This window comes from Leucoraja erinacea, chromosome 26 (assembly GCF_028641065.1).
Source record: "Leucoraja erinacea ecotype New England chromosome 26, Leri_hhj_1, whole genome shotgun sequence".
NCBI classification, from domain to species: Eukaryota; Metazoa; Chordata; class Chondrichthyes; order Rajiformes; family Rajidae; genus Leucoraja; species Leucoraja erinaceus.
Window position 1 is genome coordinate 20,845,471 of NC_073402.1, and position 24,440 is coordinate 20,869,910.

General features: G+C 38.8%; 2 protein-coding genes across 3 annotated transcripts in view; one reads left to right on the forward strand and one right to left on the reverse strand.

The window, feature by feature from the left end:
* The window catches only part of rsrp1 (arginine/serine-rich protein 1), a 238,176-nt gene that overhangs the window by 116,657 nt on the left and 97,079 nt on the right, over positions 1-24,440 (reverse strand). The gene's annotated exons all lie outside the window — the stretch shown is intronic.
* The window catches only part of maco1b (macoilin 1b), an 85,096-nt gene that overhangs the window by 23,511 nt on the left and 37,145 nt on the right, over positions 1-24,440 (forward strand). For both annotated transcript variants that reach the window (XM_055656325.1, XM_055656324.1), the window contains 2 exons: positions 11,501-11,642; positions 21,503-21,629. In XM_055656325.1, the coding sequence (XP_055512300.1) occupies positions 11,501-11,642; positions 21,503-21,629 (269 nt within the window). The remainder of the gene's footprint in view (positions 1-11,500; positions 11,643-21,502; positions 21,630-24,440) is intronic.

Below are 24,440 nucleotides of genomic sequence, written 5' to 3' on the forward strand. Positions count from 1 at the left end.
ATAGGAAGGCACTATAACGGGTGGTGAAAACCGCTCGGCACATAATCGGTGCCCCGCTCCCTGCCATGGATGCCCTCCACCGAAAACGGTGTCTGGGATGGGCCAGGAAGATCATCAAGGACCCCTCTCACCCTAACCATGGACTGTTTGCCCTCCTCCCATCAGGGAGGCGGTACAGGAGCCTCAGGTTTCGAACTAGCAGGCTGAGGAACAGCTTTTTCAACAACACACTTACATTGCTGAACTCTGAGTCCCGTCGCTGGATATCTTTGGTCTCTCCATCCACATTGTTAACCAGTACTCTTCTTACTCTAATGTATGCTTGTTCTGTATTTTTATTTTTATTTTAATAACTTCCTATCTTGCACTATGACTATGACCAGACGCTAAACTGCATTTCGTTGTACCTATACTTGTATCTGTGCAATGACAATAAAGTTGAATTGAATTGAATTGATGTTTAGCTACCATTGGGTGATTTGCCCCTGTAAATGAAGTGCACATGAGACATTGTTCATGTGACTTAGCAGGTAGACTGAGGATGGGAAGTAAGAAAGCAAGCTTTGAATATGCAATGTATTTAAGAGTTTGTAAATTAATGTTATTGGTCAGAAGGTAAATGGTTTCTTATCCAAGAAGTATTCTTAATGCAAGTTCTGAAAAAAGTCAAGGGATTTTGTGAGTTTTAGGAGCAGAATTAGGCCATTTGGCCCATTAAATTTACTCCGCCATTCAATCTTGGCTGATCTATCTTTCCCTCTTAACCCCATTCTCCTGCCTTTGCCACGTAATCCCTGACACCCTTACTCATCAAGGGTCTATCAATCTCTGCCTTAAATATGTCCAGTGACTTGGCCTCCACAGGACAATGAACACAGATTCACCACCCTCTGACTGATTTAGGCTTGTTTTTGACTGAAATTAAGGATTTTTCACCAGTTTATTTTTATGGAACGGTAAAAGTTCCCTTGGGAACCTGTGATTTTTTTGGAATGGGTGAAATTGTTCAGAAAGCAAAATTATGTTTCCTTATATACATCTGAAAGCTCAATTGATAAAGATAGTTACCAATTATAATATTTAAACAAAGAAGGTCTCATGTATATTGAAAACTAGAGTACAAGAGGGCAGAGGTTACTGAACGTACACATTAGCTGATTTGAAACACCTGGAGAACAGCATGTAATAAGCGAGTTCGGTATTTCGGTAAACACAAGGAATCATGGGATTTGTCATGGGAAATCCCAACTGGTCAGAAGGAGAACATGCAAACTCCACAAAACATCCCATGTCAGGATCAAAACCTGGTCTCTGGTGTTTTGAGGAGCAGCTTTACCAGCCGTGCCACTTGGTCACTGATATTCTATAGTGTAATATTGTAACTGAATGTAAAGTTTGTTGGAACATTGATTGTCTGGAAAATTTGGTTGTCCACTACTGAGTGTCCCAGATTAACGAAGTCTTGCTATTTCCGTGAGTGGAATAAATCCTTTTTGTTTAGTTTAGATATACAGCATGGAAAACTGCCCTTCGGCCCACTGAGTTCGGACGACCAGCGATCCCCGCACATGGACTTTACCCTACACACACTAGGGACAATTTTACATTTATACCAAGCCATTAACCGGCAAGCCTGTGCATCTTTGGAGTGTTGGAGGAAACTGAAGATCTCAGGGTAAACCCCCACATGTCGCGGGGAGAACGTACAAACTCCGTATAGACGCGCATCCGTGCTGGCACTGTATGGCAGTAGCTCTACTGCTACGCCACCGTGCCGCCCTTTTGCATGGAGCTTTAATAAAACTCATTGTCTCGTTTGAATTATGATTTTACACAATCTCTAAAAGACAAATGGAAGCATGTTGAACAAAAATTTGTTTAATTCTGAAATGGAAGCAAGGGAGAAACAAACAATTTTTCATCGATGAATTGGCAAAACTGAAATCAAACTTCAGTTTGGCAACTCAAAGTTTTGCTGGTTCATCGATGAAAAATGGTTTGTTTCTCCCTTGCTTCCATTTCCGAATTAAATTAACTTTTGTTCAAATATAGTAATGAGCTATAATTTCACTGGGTCTCCAGTAAAATGTTTTACTTTTGGGTCTAATGAACCACTGCGTTTTCGAGAGTCAGTTATGTTATACAAGTAATTGGGTGAAAATATATTGCCTAACCACTGGTTATCTGCAGGCCATGTATATGAAAACACAGGTTTAAGTCTTTTGCTTGGACGTGTTTCGTAAGAGAGAACTTTACTTGACTGGTTGCATAAAGCTTGGGTTTCTTTTCCTGAATAGTGTTTTGGATCTTGAATTTGTTTTAAAGAACCTCACAATGATGTGATAAATTATCATTAATTTAGTATTGACAAAGTACATGTTAAGGTCATAAGACGTAGAGGCAATATTAGGCCATTCGGCCCATCGAGTTAAAACTTGTAATCACATTGGTACTCCCACGTTAGGAATTGTTTAATATTTTTGCAGCAGCTAATCTCGTTATACTTCCAATAGTTCACTGTTTTAATAATTGTGTGAAGTAATTAGGGATTGGCACAAACACATTTTTACTAGTGAAATTATTGATCTGCTAGAAAGAAATCTGGTCTACTTGGAGGATATATTTTTCCACCAATTTTGTGATATTAATTATTCCTTTTAACTATAAAATGGAAATTCACAATATTGGAATAATGGTTCCAAATGGGAGAACCTCAGCACCTCAATATTCATTTTAGGCTAGTTGCTCCTGTCATGTTGACTAATATAATTTAGGGTTTTTTTCAATTATATAAATACAAATTCTTTCTTCATATCTAAGTGACAATTTAATTTGGTTTTCAACCTAATGGATCATTGCTATGAACAAATATTTGCTGCGTAAAGTTCCACATATAGGGTGATTTCACGAAAGGTCACTGGAGCGTAAATCCGCACCCACGTGACCGAAAATCTCAAGTGGAGGACATGCTAGACATCCGGTACATGTTAGTGGATGGGAAAACATGGCCTTTCCCACCCGTTAAAAACATAGAAAACGGCCAGGTTTTGATCTGCAATTTATTGTGCCAGTCGGGGTGACCGCGAGGCACAGCTACCTAGATTTACAGTCAGAATTAGGCATTATACAAGATACATTTAATTGTCATTTGGACCCCTTGAGGTCCAAACGAAATGCCGTTTCTGCAGCCATACATTACAAACAAATAGACCCAAGACACAACAACACAACATAATTTACATAAACATCCATCACATCATTGTGATGGAAGGCCAAAAACACTTATTTCTCCACTGCACTCTCCCCCCCCCCCCCCCCCCCCCCCCCCCGATGTCAAAGTCAAAGCCCCCAGCTGGCGATGGCGATTGTCCCGCGGCCATTAAAGCCACGCCGGGTGATGCGAGGTCGCACACCGGGTCTTGGTGTTAGAGCCCCCGGCGTGCGCTCGCAGAGTCCCGAGGCCATTCCAAGCCTCGCGGGGTGGTGCTGTAAAGGCCCCGCTCCAGGAGCTCTTCGGCCCCGCAACTCGGACGGGGGAAGTCGCCGTTGCGAGAGCCCTGAAAAGCGGTCTCCCTCCAGGGAGCCGCGGGCTCCCGGTGCCGCCGTCCACAGACCTGCAGTTGCAGCCTCCGACTCTCCGGTAGCAGCAGCAGCAGCAGCGCGCTCCACCACCGCTCCACCCGCTCCGGACTCGGCCAGCCCCGCGACGGCGACGGTGAGTCGTAGCACCAGAGTCCCCGGTCTCTTCCTGTTGGAGGCCGCTCCTCGTTGCGGCCCCAACGACAACGGAAACCCGACGACGAAAAAGGTCGGGTCTCCAGTGCAGGGAGAGATTTAAAAAGTTTCCCCCTCCCTCCCACCCCACCCCCACCCCCCCACACACACACACCCCACAAAAAAATAACAAAAACTACATTAAAACACAGACAAAAAATAATAAACCGCGGACAGACTGCAGAGGCCGCTGCTGACGAGAGTCGCGCCGCCCACACATGCCGCACATTATTGTCTTACTTTTGATGAAATTCAGCGAGCAAACGCGATAATTCCCGATATTTTGGACCTTTAAATCTCCACAGCAAATGTCTGCTGTTCACTTCCGCTGGATTGGCACCTTCAGCTCCCTCTTTAATTTACCTTAGTTTCTATCTTTTTTTTTAACTGTAAATCTAGGTAGCTGTGCCTCACGGTCACCCCGACTGGCACAATAAATTGCAGATCAAAACCTGGCCGTTTTCTATGTTTTTAACGGGTGGGAAAGTGCGTGTTTTCCCATCCACTAACATGTACCGGATGTCTAGCATGTCCTCCACTTGAGATTTTCGGTCACGTGGGTGCGGATCTACGCTCCAGTGACCTTTCGTGAAATCACCCTATAGACATTTTTGGCATGCCTTGTCAGTATCGAAAGAAGTATATAAAATTATGATTGGCATGGATAGAGGAGGCACAGAACCTTCTTCCCAGGGTGGAAATATCAAAGACTAGACTGCATAGCTTTTCAGTAATATGGGCAATATTTAAAGGAGTTGTGCAGGGCAAGTTTTGCAGAATGTGGTAGGTGCCTAGAGTGCTGGTGGAAGCAGATATGATAGTGGTGTTTGAGAGCACATAGATGTGCTGGGAGTGGATGGATATAGATCACGTACAGGCAGATATTGTTCACAGGCAATATGGGCTAAGGGGCCTGTTCCTACGCTGTACAGTTCTGTGTGCAGCATAGTATTCACTATAGAGCCCAGTCAGCCTCTCCCTATAGCTCGGGCCCTCGTGTCCTGGCAACATCCTCATGAATCTTTTCAGCTTAATAATATACTTCTGAGAGCAGGGTGACCAAAACTGAACACAATACTCCACATGTGGCCTCACCTGATATGATACTTGCACAATACTCCAAATACGGCCTCACCTTTTTGGCCCAGAGTTTGCTGGTACTTGCCAGATGAAACCATTGGACTTTACCCATTTAAATGTAGTCATTTGGGACGTGTGAATACTTCTTCAAACACAAACAAATAGGAAAGATTTGGCAATCCATTAAGTCCAGCGGCCGGGTTCCATCCGGCTATGATTCATCATAACCATATCAATCTCATGGTGATTATAGGACTGTGGGAGAAGGACAAGGATTTTATTTGAATTGTTTCATTTTCTGCATCTAATAGTTAAAGTGGTTTGAGCTGATTTTATTTTTTATTTTATTTTTGGGAGCTTTGGTACTTTTAGAGCTATCGGGTTCATTTTGTAAGTGTGCCAGTTTTGAAAGTTTTCAGGGGAATTTGGGGAAGTGGCGAGCAAAATTCTCCAGTGGCCTATTTGAAACTTTGCTGCCACTCAGGATTTGCTGCTACAAGTCCAGGATCACAGGGCCAGTGTGATGGACCAGGTGATTTTGAGCATGGCTGACTGCAAGCTGTTTGGCCCATAGTAACAAAATCTGGCCCCTTTATCCTCCAAATAATGTGGAGTTAAATATTTTCTCTATTGTAATGCAGTCATTCTTACAGAAAGTTGAATTGGTTAATGGTAATTAGATCTTGGTTAATCAGGTTAAAGTAATGAGATTTAATTTCTCCATACCATCTTTTCTGGTATTTTAGCGATGAAACTGGTGAACGCAGGTCACATTTTGTGAGGTGGTATGCTTTGAATACGTCTTGAATTTAACTTAAGAATTAGGTTATAAACAAATGTTATTTAATATAATTGTCCAATTGAAATATTTAAATCTGATTTTCATTATTTAGAGTTTTCAACAGAACTTACATGGAGCAATGGCCTAATCTTGCTCTTATTCCTCGTGGATTTAATTTGCTGAAGCATGCAAAATCATAGAGGAGGAGGCCATTTGGCCGTTTGAGCCTGCATCGTTGATGAGGTGAAATGTAGGGCAAGGGAACGTTGGAAGTAATCTCTCCATCTGTTGCAGGAAGACACAGTGCAAATCTTCCTGAAGCAGTTTTGGATTTTTGATTCTGGCAGAGGGAGAATCTTTCCATAATCTTATTATTCCAGCATTGTCAACATTTCAGGTGATTTGCTGGTAATTCCTTATTTAGTTGAGTGAAAGTCGTGTTTGAATGGACTCGCATTGGACTGGAAATTGTATAGGTTATTGAAGGGTTACTGTTAAAGGCCTGTGCCTTTTCTCAGTGTGGCCCCGGATGCAATTCTGTGCACAAGGTCCAAGGCTTGACAGATCAGGCCTTGTATACTTTGAGCACAAAAGGTCTGTCTCTCCCCTATCTGCCTGATTTATTAAAATGAGATTAAGGATTCCGAACTAAAGGGGAGGTATTCCAAACTTCGGGTGGAAAAAAAATACAGCCTAATGACATCAAAGAAAATTTAGAAGTTTAAAAATAAAATACCGTTGTTGGAGATCTGAAATAAAACAAAGATCTTGGAAATGGTCAGCACCTCAGGGAGCATTGGTAGTGGATTGGTAGAGTGGGGGAAGACAGTTACCCTTTTGAATTTAATCTTTCTTCAGCACTATGAATGTCTGAAGTCTAACTTGACTGGTGGTATCAGTTTTTGTCATCAACTCCTCCTGGCCTCTACCGTGTCACGGACATTTCCTTTGTTTTTCCATCCCTTCCCTTCCTTGTACGTTGGAATATGTGTGATTTCTCACTTACTCTCATTCTGATGAAAGATTGGTGATGTGAAGCGTTAACTTTTTCTCATTCCATAGATGTTGCCTGATCTGCAAAGTGCATGCATAACTTTGTCTTTTTTTCTTGACACTTGTTTAAATTATAAATAAAAGACCTTGCAAGAAAATAGAGTTAATGGTTGCAGTATGTTAGAAAAGGATTTAACTATGCCAACTGTATTTGTTGCTTCCTTTGCATTACAAGATCATCAGGAAATAGCAGGAGAAGGTCTCCTTGTCCATAAGCACGCCCACCATTCATCATGGTTGAACTGTCTGAGATATCATCTCTTATGTGCCAGTTCCCAATGGCCCTCAATTCCTTGATCGTTCAAAAAATGTATCTAAATACTTAGTGATCTATCATTTACAATCTTCCAGGGTAGAGATTTCCAGTCATTCAAGTCTTTTTTGTGAGATGTTAGTACAGTTCTGTTAGTGATTTATTTTGATTTTGATTGTAATCTTTGAGTTAACGTGCCTCAGCGCAGAGGGAGAAGAGGAGGGAAGAGACTGCAGCCCTAAGATTTTTGCCTCCATCACAGTGAGGAGGTGCTTGGTGGACTCGCTGTGGTGGATGTTAATTTGTGTTTACTGTCTGTTCTGTTGTTTATTACTGTGTTATTGTATGTATGGCTGCAGGTAACGACATTTCGTTCAGACCGTAAGGTCTGAATGACAAATAAAGGATCTATCTATCTCATCCAGAGCAGTAGGTATTTGTCCTTGGCACTATGAAATTGAGGAACAGAGAACCTGTTGGATTTGTGCATATTTGCAAGTTTTGTCTTATTGATTCTTTCTAGAAACTTGAACATATAGAGATTTTCCTGAGGAAGAGAAGAATCATTTACAGAAACATATAATTTAGGAATAAGGGTAAGCTATAGGTGAGTGAGTTATTGCAGTGTTCTGAGATGATTACTGAAGGATTGTAGGGCGAGGCCAAATGGGTGAAGCTGAGAAATAAAAAGGCAATGATCATGCTAGGATTTTATGATGGGCTCCGAAATAGTTGATTAGAATTAGAAAAACAAACCTGCTGGTTGATTGCAGATAACTGAAATGGTAAAAGGGCTGATATAGTTGGAAATTTTAACATTCCTAATATGGACTGAGATTACCATAGTGCTGAGGGCTTGGATGAGGGAGAATTTGCCAAGTGTGGCCAGGGAAGTTTCCTCGGGCAATAGGGTGGCACAGTGGTGCAGCAGTAGAGCTACTGCCTCCCAGTGCTAGAGAGCCGAGTTCGATCCTGACTATGGGTGTTCTCTTTGTGGAGTTTGTACGTTCCCCCTGTGACCGCGTGTATTTTCTCTGGGTGCTCCAGTTTCTTCCCACATTCTAAAGACATGCAGGTTGATAGGTTAATTGCTTTCTGTAAATTGCCCCGAGTGTGTAGAATGTGAAAGTGGGATGACATAGAATTAGTGTGTGAGTAATCGATTGTCTTTGTGGACTCGGTGGGCTGATGGGCCTGTTTCTACACTGTATCTCTAAACTCTATGTAGAGAGTCCTACAAGTGAGAGAGCAAAGTTTGACTCACTCATGGGGAATTGGGCAGGCCAAGTGCCTGAAGTGTCATTGGTGAGCCTTTTGTGACCACAAGCACTGTTCTGTCAACTTTAAAATAGTTACGGATTAAGATAGGGTTGGCTCACGAGTTAAAGTTCTAAATTAGGGCAAGCTAACTTTGATAATATTAGGCAAGTTCCTCCATGAGTATTTCTGTTTTTACTGTGAAGAAATCCATGAAAATTAGGAAATTTGGAGAATTAATGGCGTTGTCACGAGGACAGCCCTTATTACAGTTGGAGGTTCTGTATGTCCCAAGACTTATGGAGGTAGATAAATCTCCTGGGCTTGATCAGAACTATCCACATACTGTGGGAAGATAGAGGGGAAATTTCATGCGTCCTGGCTGAGATGTATGAATTATCATTAAAGGGGTGAGGTTGCAGAAGAGGGTGACTAATGTTGAATAGGCCTCTATTTAAGGGCTGCAAGGAAAAGCTAGGAAACTATAGACCAGTGAGCCTATCATCTGTGAAAGGCAAGTTACTGAAGGGTATTCTGAAGGATAAGCCTCACATGCTTTTGAAAAAACAGCGATTGATTAGGGATGGTCAATGCGATTTTGTATGTGGGGAATCGTGTCTCATGAATTTGAGGCTTTTAAGATTTAACCAAGAATGTTGACGAGGGCAGGGCTGTAATCATAGTCCATATGGATTTCTGCAAGGACTGTAAGGTTCTGCATGGAAGGCTGCTCTGGAAGATTAGGTCGCATGGTATCCAGGAAAACTAGCTAACTGATTGCGTAATCGGCTTCACAGTAGGAAACAGTGGGTGGTAGTGGAAGGTTGTTTATTAGACTGGAGGCCTGTGACCCGCGGTGTGCCTCGGGTTGATGCTGGGCCCATTGTTTGTCATCAACATCAGCAATTTGGATGAAAATGTATACGGCAAGATGAGTAAATATGCTAAACTAAGTGGTATTATAGACAGTGAATAAAGTTATCAACAATTGCAGTAGTATCTTGATCAGCTGGGCAAGTGAGCTAAGGAATGGCTAATGGAATTTAATTTAGATAAGTGTGAGATATTATATTTTGGGAAGTTGTACCAGGGCAGTACCTTTACTGTGAGCGGTGGGGCCCTGGGGCATGTAGAGGAGAGGGATCTTGGAGTAGAAATATATAGTTCCCTGAAACTGGACTCACAGGTAGAAAGGGTGGTGGAGGCTTTTGGTATGGTGGCCTGCATCAGTCAGGGAATTTGAGGATACAAGTATGGACATGTTACAGTTGCACAAGGTGTTGGTGAGGCTGCACTTGGAGTATCATGTTCGGTTTTGGTCACCCTGCTATATGAAAGATGCTACTAAGGTAAGAATGCAGAAATTATTTGTAAGGCTTTTCCCAGGACCCGAGGACCTAAGCTATAAGGAGAGGCTAGACAGGCTATGACTTTATTCCTTGGAGTGCAGGAGGCTCAGGGGTGATCTTATAGAGGTGTATAAAATCATTAGGGGAATAGATAGGGTGAATGCACAGAATCCTTTCCCCAGAGGAGGGGAATCAATAACTGGAGGGATAGGTTCAAGATAAGAGGGGGGAAAATTGATAGAAACCAGAGGATGATGAGTATATGGAACGAGCTTATAGAGGAAGTACCTGAGGTAGGTACAATAACATTTAAAAGACATTTGGGCAGGTACTCGGATAGGAAATGTTAAGAGGCATTTGGGCCAAGCACAAGCAAATGGGACTAGCTTAGATGAGGCATCTTGGTCAGCGTGGACAAGTTGGGGCCCAGGGGCTTGTTTCCAAGGTGTACAAGTCTGACTTTATATGCCCAACAACTCCTACTTGGTTGTTTTGTCATTTACCTACACTAAGGGGTCTTTTACTATAGCCCATTAATATAACAACACATCTTTGTACCTATTTCCTCTCTCTTCTCTCAGACACAAGAAGAAAATGGAAATTCCACACAGGCAGCAGCTGAGGTCAGGATTGAACTGTTGCACTGTGAGGCAATAATGCTATCCGTGGACACTGCCGTGTAAAAGCTAAACCTGTCCATTCTAGGAATCAGTGGAGTAAATACTCTCTGAACGGTTTCAATTTCATTAATATCCCGTGTTAAAGAAACCATATCGGCATCTTCATCCCAGTCATTTATCCAAATTGTAAAACATTGAGATCCCTGGCACCAATCTCTGTGGTCTACCACTTGCCACGGGGAGAAAACCCTTTAATATCTATTGTTTCTTGTTAGGTAAACTTCTATCAATGCTAAAATGTTACCTCCTACACTAAGCTTTTATCTTCCACAATTACATTTGCTACAGCAGCTCATGATGTGTTTCTTGTTGAGCTTGATAGTTTATTTGAAAAGTGGTTGTAAGGGTGACCCTTGCTGGTTGAATTCTGCATTATGAACAATATGTGATATTTCCAAATTGAAGAAAAGAACAGGAAAGTAAAAGTAATTACTAAAATAAGTGAATATTAACTTTCATTGTAATTTGTTATATTTATAACTAATGAGAAATGATTTACTGAAGACCAGTTTTTGATATTTATCCCGTATTGTAGAGGGTTTAGCTTATTAGTTTTTAACACTTTGCCAACTAAAATCCAATCTATCCCAGGAGAACAATGTCCATCTTCATGATATTTTAATATAGACAATTGGGAAACTGTATCACAGCAAGAGATATAGAGCATAAAAGTTAATGTGTTGTAAAACAACTTTGAATGGAGTATAATGTTATTGGAAGATGGTTAAGGTAAAGGAGATGGCACAATGCATATGCTGCCTGACCAGGAAGAATTAACTCAATTTGTCTATTATCTTCCTTGCAGTATATGAAGAAATTGTTGGATCATGATGTAGAAGGGTTTATGTTTTGCATTGAGATGTCATGGAATGGGGAGGACAGTTTCCATTAATCAGTTGAGAACAAAGGGACAAAGTGATGCCAAATTATAAAATTATTTGTAATAAACTTAATAAACATAATATGCAAAGCTTCATCGTAACTACAAGTTCCTAATTATTAAAGCAGAGACAGTGACCAAAGTTTAAGAAAAGATCAGGTGGGTGATGACAAGGGAATATAGGAATAGGGTGGCTACCTGGCATAAGATGAGCACTTGTGTCGATGGTGAATGCCACAGTAGACAGAGTGCACTTAATTTCTTATTTTATTATTCCATCAACTGATCTGATTTAAATGGATGACTTTCTAAGTTCTGAATACTTGATGACAAAATCAAATTATGCAAATTGTAGTTCAATGTCTAAATTGTTTTCTTTTTCCCATTTTGCAGCACTTTCTTGTACCTTAAGTTCCTTGTTGTGTGGGCACTGGTGTTGCTGGCAGATTTTGTCCTCGAGTTCCGCTTTGAATATCTATGGCCTTTCTGGCTCTTCATCAGGAGTGTTTATGATTCCTTCAGATACCAGGGTCTGGTAAGTTGGTTAGAGACTTCTGATGGTTTATAAAATATACCAGTTTGGTCTGTTATATGTTTGATACCCACTTCTGATTAAGAAGTTGTGATTAAAGCCCATTTTTTAAATGCTACAATTTTAATCAACATCAGAGGCCAGTAAGGGTAGGCACATGAGTTTGAAGGTAGCAAGTCATATTGAGAGATTTTATCAAAAAATGTGCAGCGTCCTTGCTTTATAAATATACATTGGATTGTGCTCACTGGGATTTAGGCTGAGTGTTCATTGAGATGTATACAAGCCTGAGAACTATCAATAAAATAATTGATGAGAGGCATTTCAGTCATTTAGGACTGAGGTAAGTACTTTAAGTAGAGGACTGTACATTTTTAGAGTTCGCAGCACTGTGGTGGAGGACACTGAGACGAGATACTGAGAAATTTATATTTTGGACACAGAAGAGATGTGGGGATTAAGGCAGAAAGTGATCGCTGGGTACATGGTTAGCCATTATCTCATTGAATTGCAGAGCAGGCTTGATAGGCTGTATAGCTTACTCTATTGTTAATATCCTTGAGTTCTGTTAGTACAAAAGTACAGTAGTTCCAAATATGTATAAAGTACAAATTTTGCCCCGGAATGGCTCTGGAATTCACTCAGAAATATTCAAGGTTTTTTGAGAGGATGCCGGAGATGTTTATTAAAATGGTACCAGTTTAACTGATGGTATTTTCATTTTTTTTGTGCAGGTTAGACAACTGGAGTAGAGGGATTGGGTGTTTTGGTGAGGGAAATGGTACGTTGGGTCATTCTCCTTGAAGCGATCTGAGAAAAATCAAAATCCTGGATGGGGCTTTAATAAATGTTATATTCTGTGTAGTTATGACAGAATCTATATCATGAGGAGATAATTAGGCAATTGGCAAGGGAAGGGATATAAGGAAGTTTAAACGTTGCTCAAAGTTATGATTGTGAGCACATGAAACAGATGGTGGAAGCAGATTTGATGATTTTTCAAAGAGGCATTGTTAAAGTAAGATTTATGAGACATTGGCAGATGCCTATACCGGTTTAAAAGAGCCAGTGCATGCATCTTCCTCTGTGATGTATCATTTACTTTTTCCAAATTAGAATTTATGTTTCTTAATGCTTGAGCCAAATTTGTTGGGAGATTTTGAAGGTTTTTATAATAATTATCCTTATAAAACTCTGGCAAGCTTATTTGGGCCCCGTTTCATTTAATCTACTTTTTTGGTTTAAAAAGTCTTAAGTTTTTGAGACTTACTTGAGATCTACTATATCATTCCTAACATTCATGCAAATCTTTTCATACCTTTTCCCTCATTCTTGTCTCCTTTATAGTATGATACCGAGCACTTATGCATACTAATTATTTTGCATTGGGTTTCCATAATCCCACTTTCCATTATCTTTTTCTTCCTGTACACCACGTTTGACAGATCTTTGCTTTTGCACATTTCAGTTTTGCTCAGTTCGTTAGATTCTCGTCACTTGTGGACTCTCCCTCCCTCTCCCCTGCACCTTGGTCTGTTAAAGCTATATGTTCAAGTTTTATAAGCTAGTTGGTCTGAGCAAATTTGGCTTCATTGGTTCCTAATAATGAAGATCAGGATCTATAACTGTTCATGGCTAGGGAAAATAGGTGTAAATCTATTTACTCATCAAATTCTAAAGTCTACTTTAAGTGGTGCATGGAAATAAAAAGATTGGGAACCATGGTCATATATAGTCAGGCAACATAAATGTTGTTTCTATTGAAGGACAACTAGAGTACATTTTAAATTGCATTGGAAAGAAGAGGAAATGCGTGAAATTTGTAATAAACATATACTCGTGATCTCCAAAATTAAGTTAAGGGGATATCGGGATAATGGAGGGTTGAATTTAAGAGTTGTAATTTATGGTTGAGATTTTGTAGTGGGAACTATCAAGCTCTTAACACTTGACATTATAACAGAGGAAATCTGGTAGCAGCTTCTGAAGTTAAACAAATACATTATAATAGGCCATAAATTGCCATTTGCAATTAATTACCCTCTACAGATTCTGCTGCTTTCCAAACTTCTAAAGCATATTTTGGGAATAAGTAAGCAAATTACTATTTATATGCAATTATGTCTAGAAAGAAACCCCGAATCTTTGGTTTTATGAGGTCAAAGTAATGTCTATTGGCAGTAATTGTAAGTCAAGTTGCTTCATGTCTGTTCACACATAAATACACTAATTTCCTAAATTGTCATCCTCCGAAAAATGTTTCAAAATTCCAAGTGCAGATTTATGATATTTCTCCAATTTTAACCATTGGTCCTTGTAAAAATGTTTAAAAAGATTAGTTTAAAATTGTTTAAATTTGCAGTCTGAGAATTTAGTCAATGTTTATGGCTGATATAGCCAAAGATTCCTGAAACCGATGACTCGTTATACAACTATTGTAGAAAGAAATGAAATGCATGTCACAGAGATTGTTGTATCTTGGTAGATGCCTTCAAGAACAGTGGCAAATGCCATCTATTTGCTTGGATTTGCTAATGCCAAAATCTAGGCCAATGCATCTGCAGTTGCACGAGTCCTGATGTCTTGAAGTCCAGAGAGTTCAAATTAGACAATGGTCAGGGAACTTGTTGATTGGAAGAAGCATCAATAGAAGCTAAGGCACAAAACGTTCTGCCAGAATTGGTTGAGGCCTAATGGAAATAGATGTTAGATTTTACACGTGCCAGATGGTGGAGGTGTCCTATCCAATGCCTTCTTTATCAACTTGGTGCACAGACCTTTTAGCCAATTAAAGTATTTGTGGGAATGACTGTCTCACAGCCATTTTGAAAGCATATTTTCATCATAGATCTACCCTCCATTGTGCAGATTCATATTGTCGTTGTTAAATGAGCAGATTAGTCAGGACATTAGCTGGTTTGGGGGTCTGAAACTGTGGTTTGCATGACTTTAAAATCTCTCATCTTGCCTGAAAGAAAGCTTGATGATGATGATGAAAAGCAGAAACACTAATTGAACATTTAGACTGTTCAGTTGGACGCTGTGAGCAGTAGCACCAGATGCAAGGATGAGATCCTAGCACCGTGCTGCTTGTGTGTTGAGAATGAACTGGACACCTAAACTGCGTAGTAATCAACCAAAGATCTATGTATCGCATCCATTTGGAGGAATTAGGATAAAGTATCTTATTTTTAAGCATTTTAATCCAAAAGTGCCAAATGGATGATTCCACAGATCTATGCCGTGATTTCCTCTCTTATCAGTCAGTATCAATTACTTACTGTAATCAGTTACCAGATCTAGAGCTTTTCTAATAGATTTCAGTGACAATGATATCTTCCCAGCTATGTGGAAAATTGCTAGTTTAAAAAAAAAAAAAAATCTAGATAAATTTGGTTTATCCAGCCAACTTTTTGCCTTGTGATGCTCTTCCTGATTATTTACTAAGCAGTCTTGGTCAAATCTGTTCATTGGCACATTGTGTAGGTTTTACCAGAATTACCTAACTCTTGAACTTGATCCCAGCTTACAAATAATTTTGAATGCCAAAGTATGAGAGACTAACTATCCATTATATCAGGGCAGCATTTCACTAAATTTAAAAAAAAAGGATTTTTATGATAAATACTTTCAATTGCAGATCCTGCATAGTTATTACAAAGGCTTCTGAAGGTGATCAGTTCAGGTGCTGTTTGCAATATTTTCTGCTGCAGGATTCACTGCAACAAATCAGATTCATTTTGACAGTACTTCATAATCTTGCAATCTTTGCCTTTAAAGCAAAGGAGCACTATCAAGATTATGGAGACATTGGTGGAAATCAAAAAAAAGTTAAAGGTGTTGGAAATCGGGAATTAAGAAAGAAAATATTGGAAAAACCTAGCTGTTCAGGCAGTATCTGGAAAGAAAATCAGTTAACGTTTCCGATTAAAGATCCTTCAGAGCTAAACGATTTTGTTTAAGGAGCAGAGAAGGTGGGTGAGGGCAATGGGTGGAACAAAGGGAATGTCGGTAATAGTGTAAAATAACATTACCATAGGTGGACAGTTAAGCTTTCTTTGTCTACACAATGTGTTGCTAATATGAAGTCTGGGTGATGTTGCATAGTCTGGTTTAATTGGACTTGCCCAGCAAACCAAACAACGTCTCAACTATTTCCTGAAAATCCACTCTTGTCCCTTCTCCTTGACTGTGCAAGAACCACCAGCATCCAAGTTTTAATGGATCATCTTTTGTAATGCCCACCAGTTCCAACAAGATTCCATTACCAGAAGTATATTCTCTTCCTCTCCCTTTTCAGCAATTCAAAGGGATCGCTCCCTTTCTGTCTCCCAGCTCCACTCATACAACCCCATGGCACAGGAGATGTAATACCTGTTTTTTTTTTCACCTCTTCCCTTCCCTCCATCCTAGAACATAAGCAGTCTTTCCAGACAAGGCACTCCTTCCAATCTAGTGTACTGTATTGGGTGTTCATCAAGGTTACTCTACATTGGAGTAACCAAATATAGTTTTAGTGATATATTTGTGAAGCAGTTGCACTCAGTCTGCAAGAGTGACCCAGAGCTTTGGGTTGCTTGCTACTTTAATTCACTGTCCCACTCTGACCTCTCTATCAGTGACCTTCTGCACTGCTACAATGAGGCCCGACATTTGCTCAAGTTTCAGCTTCTCAGTTTACTTCTGCATGTTTTGGAGCTTATGTCTCCATGGAATTCTCCAACTTCAATAACGGAGATCCGAGACTGCAGATGCTGGAATACTAAACAAAATAAACTGCTGGTCGGACTCTGTTGGTCAACCAATATCTGTGGAGGGAAATGGATAATAACTTCCTTCTCTCTGATTGTATCAAGACTGGTTATTTATTCTTGGCATTCCTCTTTCCATTTTTATTTATTTATTCTGGTCTGCTGGGCAACATCTCAGTTGGCCAGCATTCACAACATTAGCAACACTTTATGCAGTATAAGGGGCATAACATTGGAGACCCTCGGACTATCTTTGATCGGACTTTACTGGCTTTATCTTGCACTAAATGTTATTCTCCTTATTCCCTTTATAACGTATCTGTACATTGTGGATGGCTTGATTGTAGTCATGTATTGTCTTTCCGCTGACTGGTTAGCACACAACAAAAGCTTTTCATTGTACCTCAGTACATGTGATAATAAACTAAACACAAACTCAAACTATCCATTTAATGATGACATCATCTCACCCGATTGCAGACATTCCCGATTTTCCACTCAGTACTCTCCTCACCTTATCTGCTGAATAGACTACCTTGTTTTTACTTTCTTAGTTCTGACAAAGGGCTTTTAACTGGACACATTAACCATTTTCCTTTATGCAGATCCTGCCTGACCTTAGTTTTCCCAACATTTCTATTACGGATGCAGGAGTAGGTCATTTGGCCTTTATGGCCTGCCCCATCATTCAGTATGGCTGACTGTATTCCCTTCTATATCATATTCTTCAATTTTCTCCATATCTCTTGATATTTTTAATCTACCATTTCAAATATATTTAATAATGTCTGCCTTTAGTTAATAAATGCCAAAGGTTCACAATTCTTTGAGTGAAAATTATTTCTCCTAATTTCAAATCTAAATGGTATACCCCATCTCTGGATTTGCTTTCTCTAGAGGAACGGAATGAGCTTATAGAAGTTTATAACATTATAAGGGGCATAGATAAAGTGAATAATTGGCATTTTTCACAGGGTAGGGGAGTCTAAAATTAGAGGGTCAAGGGAAAAGATTTAAAGGGATGTGATGGACAACTTTGTTACATGGGTGTACAAAGTTGTGACCCTTGATTCTGACTCTCCAGAAGTCTAGAATATTCTATCCATTTATATCTAGTCCTTTTAGAATGTGATTTGGTTTCTGAAATCATGATCTCTTCCTAATTCCCCCGCATGAAATGTACCATATTCTCTAAGATATGATCTTTAGCATGGGTAGCTTACAACCCAGTGGTATGTACTCCCCCCCCCCCCCCCCCCCCCCCCCCCCCCCCCCCATTGTAACCACGTTCTTTCTCCTTCCTTCATTCAATCACCTCCCATCCCGGAGTTGCTCTTTCCTCTTCCCTCAATCCACTTCCACTCATATCCCTCTCTCTGGCTTTGTATTTCATTCCCATTTTCTTATCTGACACCATTTTGTCGCCTTTACACCTCTAGGCTTTGTCACTCATGCTTTTGCCACTCATTCCACAGTGCTTTTTAAATTCTGACATTTTTTACAAACAGCAAAAGAAATAGAAACAAAGTTGAACCGTACAGCCTTTCAACCCTGATCTGGCATTGTAAGATTGTAGGTAATTTCCTTGTTCGTCAGCAATCCTAGATCCCTTAGTTCAGTTGATACCCAAAAGTCTATTGATTGCTATCTTGTATAAATGTAATGCAACAGTAGCTTCAGGGATCTAATATTCCAAGAATTTCACAGAAGAGGTTACTCCACATCTCAATCCTAAATGGGCAACCACTTACCCTGAAACTGTCACCTAGACTGTAATCCTCCAGCCAGAGGAAATCTAATACAGTATGTCAATCTTGTATGGCCAGTTAATCTGCACTTCACTGCCTTGAATGCATACAAGTAGTCATCCCTATGAAGACTAAAATTGTTTATTACTCCCAATGCTGTTTTGTTAAAGGCTTTACAATTGCAGCCAGACTTGTTTAAGGTAACATTAACACTTCTACTTGCTCTATTCGTTTAACCAAAATACAGGCGTGTTCTAATTTCTTTCTATTTTTCTACTCTACAAAAGTGAAAATTGATACCTTAACTATTAGTACTAGAAAATCTGATGTACAATTCACATGACTGCATGTACAAAAACAAAGATGAAACCCGCATACAGTTTACTATGGAATCAGCTGGATGATAATAATGCTGCATATACGTTATTTTTCTGTTGGTTTTACAATTTTATCCAGAACTACTTTGCCTTAACTTTCTGGTTAGAATAGTTTGCTGTTGCAGGGGCTTGATGCTTAGAAAGTAAGATAGGAAGATGGAATGTATTTTAAATTTTGCAATCTTTCTGCTTTCAAATACATTTAGGAATTTGGTTTTCAGTTTAAAACATTCACAATATTAGATCTGCCTGAAAATTTTACTGGTGGGAGTGTTTAACCAGTTTTATTCTACACCTGCCTTTAAATATGTATTTGCCATTACATATCTATTGCAACCGTAACGCAAATGACAAAAATAACATGACATTTTGCAGTCAGTGGCAAATTGAGTGCACTATCTGCTTGCCTTGAAAGCTGCCCACAACAATAGAACAAATTCATTTGCGAACTTAAAATTACCTTCTGACATCAGTAATAAAGGATCTGTGGTGTCCAGTAGCATGATTTCATCAAGTAGGATTTCATCAAACAGAAAGTCGTATTTAGACATTCATGGCAACCTTGGAAGCAAAAAGCTGTAATTTTTAAAACTAATTTTTTCCATATTTTACAGAGAACAAAAGTAAGGATTTTTTTTTAATTGTTCATTTATCAGGGTCCTGGCAAGGCAATCAAGGCCAGCATTTGTTACGTGCATAATTGCCCTTGAGAAGGTTATTGAGACATATACATAGCAGCTGAGATATTAACCTTAAAAAGTAATAAACATCATATTTTAAAGTGATTAGACTCTGCACATAAAATATTATTTCAGGGCCGGAGGGTTTGTTCAGTAATTATATTTTGACATGCCACTTAAAATCTCAGTTACCTTTTATTGAATAAGGCTTAACTTTGGAGTATTTAACCATAGTGAAAACATTGCATCAAGCATTGAGGTAGTTATCATTTTGAATAAATTCCCATCCTCAAAAGATTTCAGCTGGGCAATCTTTTAGAAGAGGTGGATCTCACTGAGAGCAATTTCTCTGGATGATAGTTTTTCTAACACCATACCTGTAAAATCTGCCTAGTGATTCAAACGATTCCTAAATCAATGCAGTCAGGCCTATTATAGCTACACTGCTCAGTGGAGATCAGTTCCAAAAGGCTATGTCAGCTGCCCTGGGGAATAACTTCTCTGTAACATAGTTGTACTGGAATCATTCCAGGAACAATACTACTGAATGCAGGGTGTTGTAAAATTTACATGAGCTGTAGGAAATTTGACAGGGTTCCGCGTTATAAAATTATGGCGCGTAATGGTATTTTAAACAGACCAGATTCTTGACTCCTTCATTGACTGGAACAAAAAAAAATCCTTGTTGCTAGGTATGTTAATGTCTTATTTTCATCTTGCTTCATGGGTCCCGTAAGTCTGAAGAAGGGTCTTGTCACTTATTTATTTTCTTCAGAGATGCTGTCTGACCAGCCGAGTTACTCCAGCTTTTTGTGTCTGCGATTTAAACAAGCATCTGCAGTTCATTCCTATACATCCCATAAGTTTTACTTCTCAAGTAAATTTGTGTTATTGGAGCCTGAACTCATTCTGCATACGTGTACAAATTTACCTTCAGCCACATTTATTTTAGCAGTATATTAATCTTATGCAAAGATCTGGAATAAATTTGCTAATCACAATTCAGAATAAAGGGAATATGACAACTTGTCTTCCCCTCTCAGCGCACTAACATTTGAAAACTTACTTTTAAATTTCGAGGCAGTTATCAGGACAAAACAGTGGCCTTGTTTGATGACAAATATAGTAAAATTATAAGTGGGAAAACATTTGTAGCAGTTAAATATGGCCTTGTATTACAGCATTTCTATGTTCAGTATAAAGGTGCACAGAAGATATACTATAACTAAATGAAAATGTTCTAATTTGCCTGAAAAAATATAATTTATACTGTAAAAATAAACTACCGGAGAAACTTAGTGGCTCAGTCAGCATCTGTGGAGGGAAATGGATAGACGATGTTTCAATTTGGGGTTCATATTCAGACTGGATGGTTTGGACCCAAAATGTAATCTGTCCATTTCCCTCCACGGATACTGCTTGACCTGCTAAGATTGAACAGCAGTGTGATTTTTTAAATTTTTTAAATTTTTTTTAAATGTCAAGATTGCAACAATCTGTTCTGTCCCTATTTTAAATGTAAGCTGGCCAAAGTGGTGCAGTCTACTTCAGAATACATACCTGCCTCCTAAATTTTTTTATGAATTCTATTTGGAAACAAATTGATTGAACACTCACCAGAACTATCTTGGAAAACCTTCACTCATGACCCTGTTTTCATTTGACTCGAGAGTGAGTGTGTATTAAAATAATTCATTGTAAATCAAACTACAATTATAGAATTTTAATTGGAATTTTTTTTATCTTTTTTGGTTTCTTCCAAACTAGACATTTCCATAAAGGTATTTGTCTAAATTAATGATGGGACCTAACTAAATCCAACATGCTTTGTTCAACAAGAACATGTTTCTGATTATTCTACCACTGTAACCTGTTGGCATTTATTTGTACTATATAAACTGTGCACTGGATTCCAAGAAAATGTAAATGTTTGGCTTTTTGTCCTATGTTAAAAGGTTCTCAAACTTAACACAGCAATTTATGAAGATTCATGGCTTTTATCGACATGGTATATAACGTTCAATAGAATATCAATTTGTTAAAGAAAATCTGTTTTGGTTGTGATTTAATGGTTGCATGTATTAATGAATAGAAAAATGGAAGGGGTAATGAATACTACACTCTTAAAACCACAGAACTCTACATTGCAGGCACTTTTTCCACCATCTGCTACAGTAATGATCCCTTTTGATGCTAAATCCTGTTTAACAATTTGTTTTGTCCCTAGGAAATTAGAATTGATCTTCAAGAAGCTCGGTGTATTAATTTGAGCTTGTAATGCATTCCTTTGCTCTGTTTTTCTTGCAGGCTTTTTCAGTATTTTTTGTTTGTGTAGCATTCACATCAGATATAATATGCCTACTCTTCATACCAGTGCAGTGGCTTTTCTTTGCTGCCAGTACTTATGTATGGGTTCAGTACGTCTGGCACACAGGTATGTTCAAGTTTTTTTCCAACGGATGTTGTCTTTGTACTTAAAGAAAGATAAACTATAGGGTTATCAATCTTAATACGTTATTTAAATCTTGGTTAAATGACTGAGAGATGCAAGTTTCTGGTTAACCTCACAGATGCAGCCTGTGACCCGTGGCATACTGCTGCTGTCCCGTGGAAAGATTCTTCCCGAGAGAAAACTATTTACACTTACTCAAAAAATTAACTTGTAAAAGTTGGATTGATTATGCAGCAGAAAATTGGCATCCTTGCAATAATGATCCTGCTTGGTACAAGTTGCATCTTGGTAGCTTTTGACTTGCATGCTAACTAACTTATCAATTTTTTCCTTCCCTGACCCAATTGCATTTCTTTGCAGAACTGAATGAACATACAAATGTATTGTCATTAGTCATTTAAGATGTGCTTATAACCACTAATGTTCCATGTAAGCCAATGTAAGTGTTGGACCATTAACTACAACATTTCATGCAAAATGGAAATAAAACTTACTGCCTTGAACTAAAAGGAACATTTTTTCTTAAGATTGTATTTGACCAATTTGTAAAAATTAAAAAACAAACTGCATTTGCATATTGGAGCATGTAAAACAACATTTTACATAAATTGAGTGTTTAATTTTATCAGTGTAAAGCCATGGCCACATCTGAAGCTGTTAATTGCTGTGAAAAATGTAAAGATGTGTTTTTCAATTTAGCAAATTCCAAATTCAATGAAACATTTTGAAATGTGTAAAGGTTTTCTAAAATTGTTTTTTTATTCGTTAGATCCACATACTTCTGTCCCACTCATTGTAATCCCTTTGTGGATTACCTCAGACAGATATTTTCTTCAGTCTGAAGTGGGTGAGGTGGTTTTGGGTATGTCCTTGCTGAAACAAAGACACAAAATGTCACAAGTATTGAATAGATCAGGCAGCATCTGCGGGAGAGACAAATGGTTCACAATTCAGGTTCAAGATCTTTCATTGGAAATGATGGACTGTTCATACGGTCATAAGTGATAGGAGCAGAATTAGGCCATTCAGCCCATCAAGTCTACTCCACCATTCAATCATGGCTGATCTATCTCTCCCTCCTAACCCCATTTTCTTGCCTTCTCCCCATAATCCCTGACACCCGTACTAATCAAAAATCAATCTCTGCCTTAAAAATATCCATTGACGTGGCCTCCGCAGCCTTTTGTGGCAAAGTATTGCAAAGATTTACCACCCTCTGACCAAAGAAATTCCTTTTCATCTTCCTAAAGAAATGTCCTTTAATTCTGAGGCTATGACCTCTAGTCCTAGACCCCCTCTAGTCCTAGCCTCCCACTAGTGGAAACATCTTCTCCACATCCACCTGAAATGTTGCTTTTCTTTCTTTATGGATGCTGTCTGACCTGCTGAGTGTTTATGATATTTTCTGCTTGGATTACTGGATTTTTAGTTCGGACCTCCTCAATAACTTTGTCCTCGTGTATTTTCCAATTACTTTTGCATAGTGGCACCAATAGTTTTTAAATTTTTTGTTAGCATTTCAATACAATCCTTTTGTAAAATAAAAAGCAGCCACTTTTTCCAACTGAAGTGGTTGCCCATTCATAAACATAGTGATGTAGATGGAATTTTAAATGCTTGTTTGATGCTTTTGACCCTGAGATCCACTTCATTGAAGAAGCTGTCAGCGACTTTCAGTCATAATGTCCAATCGCAAGTTGAAGGATTCACTGAGGATAATGGTGCAGAGTAAATATTGCTTCATTGACCTGGTAACTTAAGTTGTCCAGTTTATTCCTTGTTTTCTGTATTCTGTTGTTAAAGTTGAGTAATTTAACAACAGAACGTGTAAAACCATGAAATTAATCCATGAAAACCACATGGAATAATCTGGACCACTAATCTGTGAAATTAAAAAAATGTTTATCACTAATGATTTGGGGAAATAGTCTTGTCCCTATCACTGAAACAGTAATGCACCAGGTTGATGTTTGATAATGAAGCATGGGCTCATTGACTGTGAATGTGAAGGAAAAAGATTAACGTGAACTTGGCTTCAAGCCATGAACTTGAATGGCTTGTGTAAACTATGGTGGTTTTCCTTTCTGCCCACTTGTCCTCAACCACTTAATTTATAAAATCCATTGTTATTTTTCAGGCAAATGCATAATAAAATGCTAACATTTAGTGGAAAAATCTATCCGTTGCTCTGAATTCCTTTGGAGTTTTTATGGATAATGGGTAGATTTTTATTTCAGCTGACCTGCTTAGATCTACCTAGGATATGGAATGCTAAAAATATTGATAACATTTTTGTTGACATCAGTGAAAGGTATTGCCAATGAATAAGTAGTTTGCAATCCAAACTGATTTTGAATAACTTTTTTTGCCACAAAGTAAAAGGGATCTAATATTGTAATGTCTGTCTTTTATTTCGTTTATTGCCAGAATATAAGGTCCTTTTTTCTGTATTATCCAGTGACGGCTTTCCATTTGGCCATGGTCCCTGTTTAAAAAGTCTTTAATTCATAAGTTGGGTCCAGTGAAAATGACAAAAAAAAAGTACGGTCGATTTGAAATTTATGATGGAACAGTTCCTTTCCTGAGCATGTTGCCCTGTTTTAAATGTTGCCTTTACCCCACCACTTAGCAGTTATCCATGTTGTGCAATGTTAGAATGCCGGAAGGCAACTGTTTATTTCAACTGAATCACATAGGAAAACATTGCATTGAATCGAGCTGTTGCTTCCGAAATGGTCAATAAGGATAAATCTGGCTGTGTCATTTTTCTTAATCTGTACACTTTTTCAATAG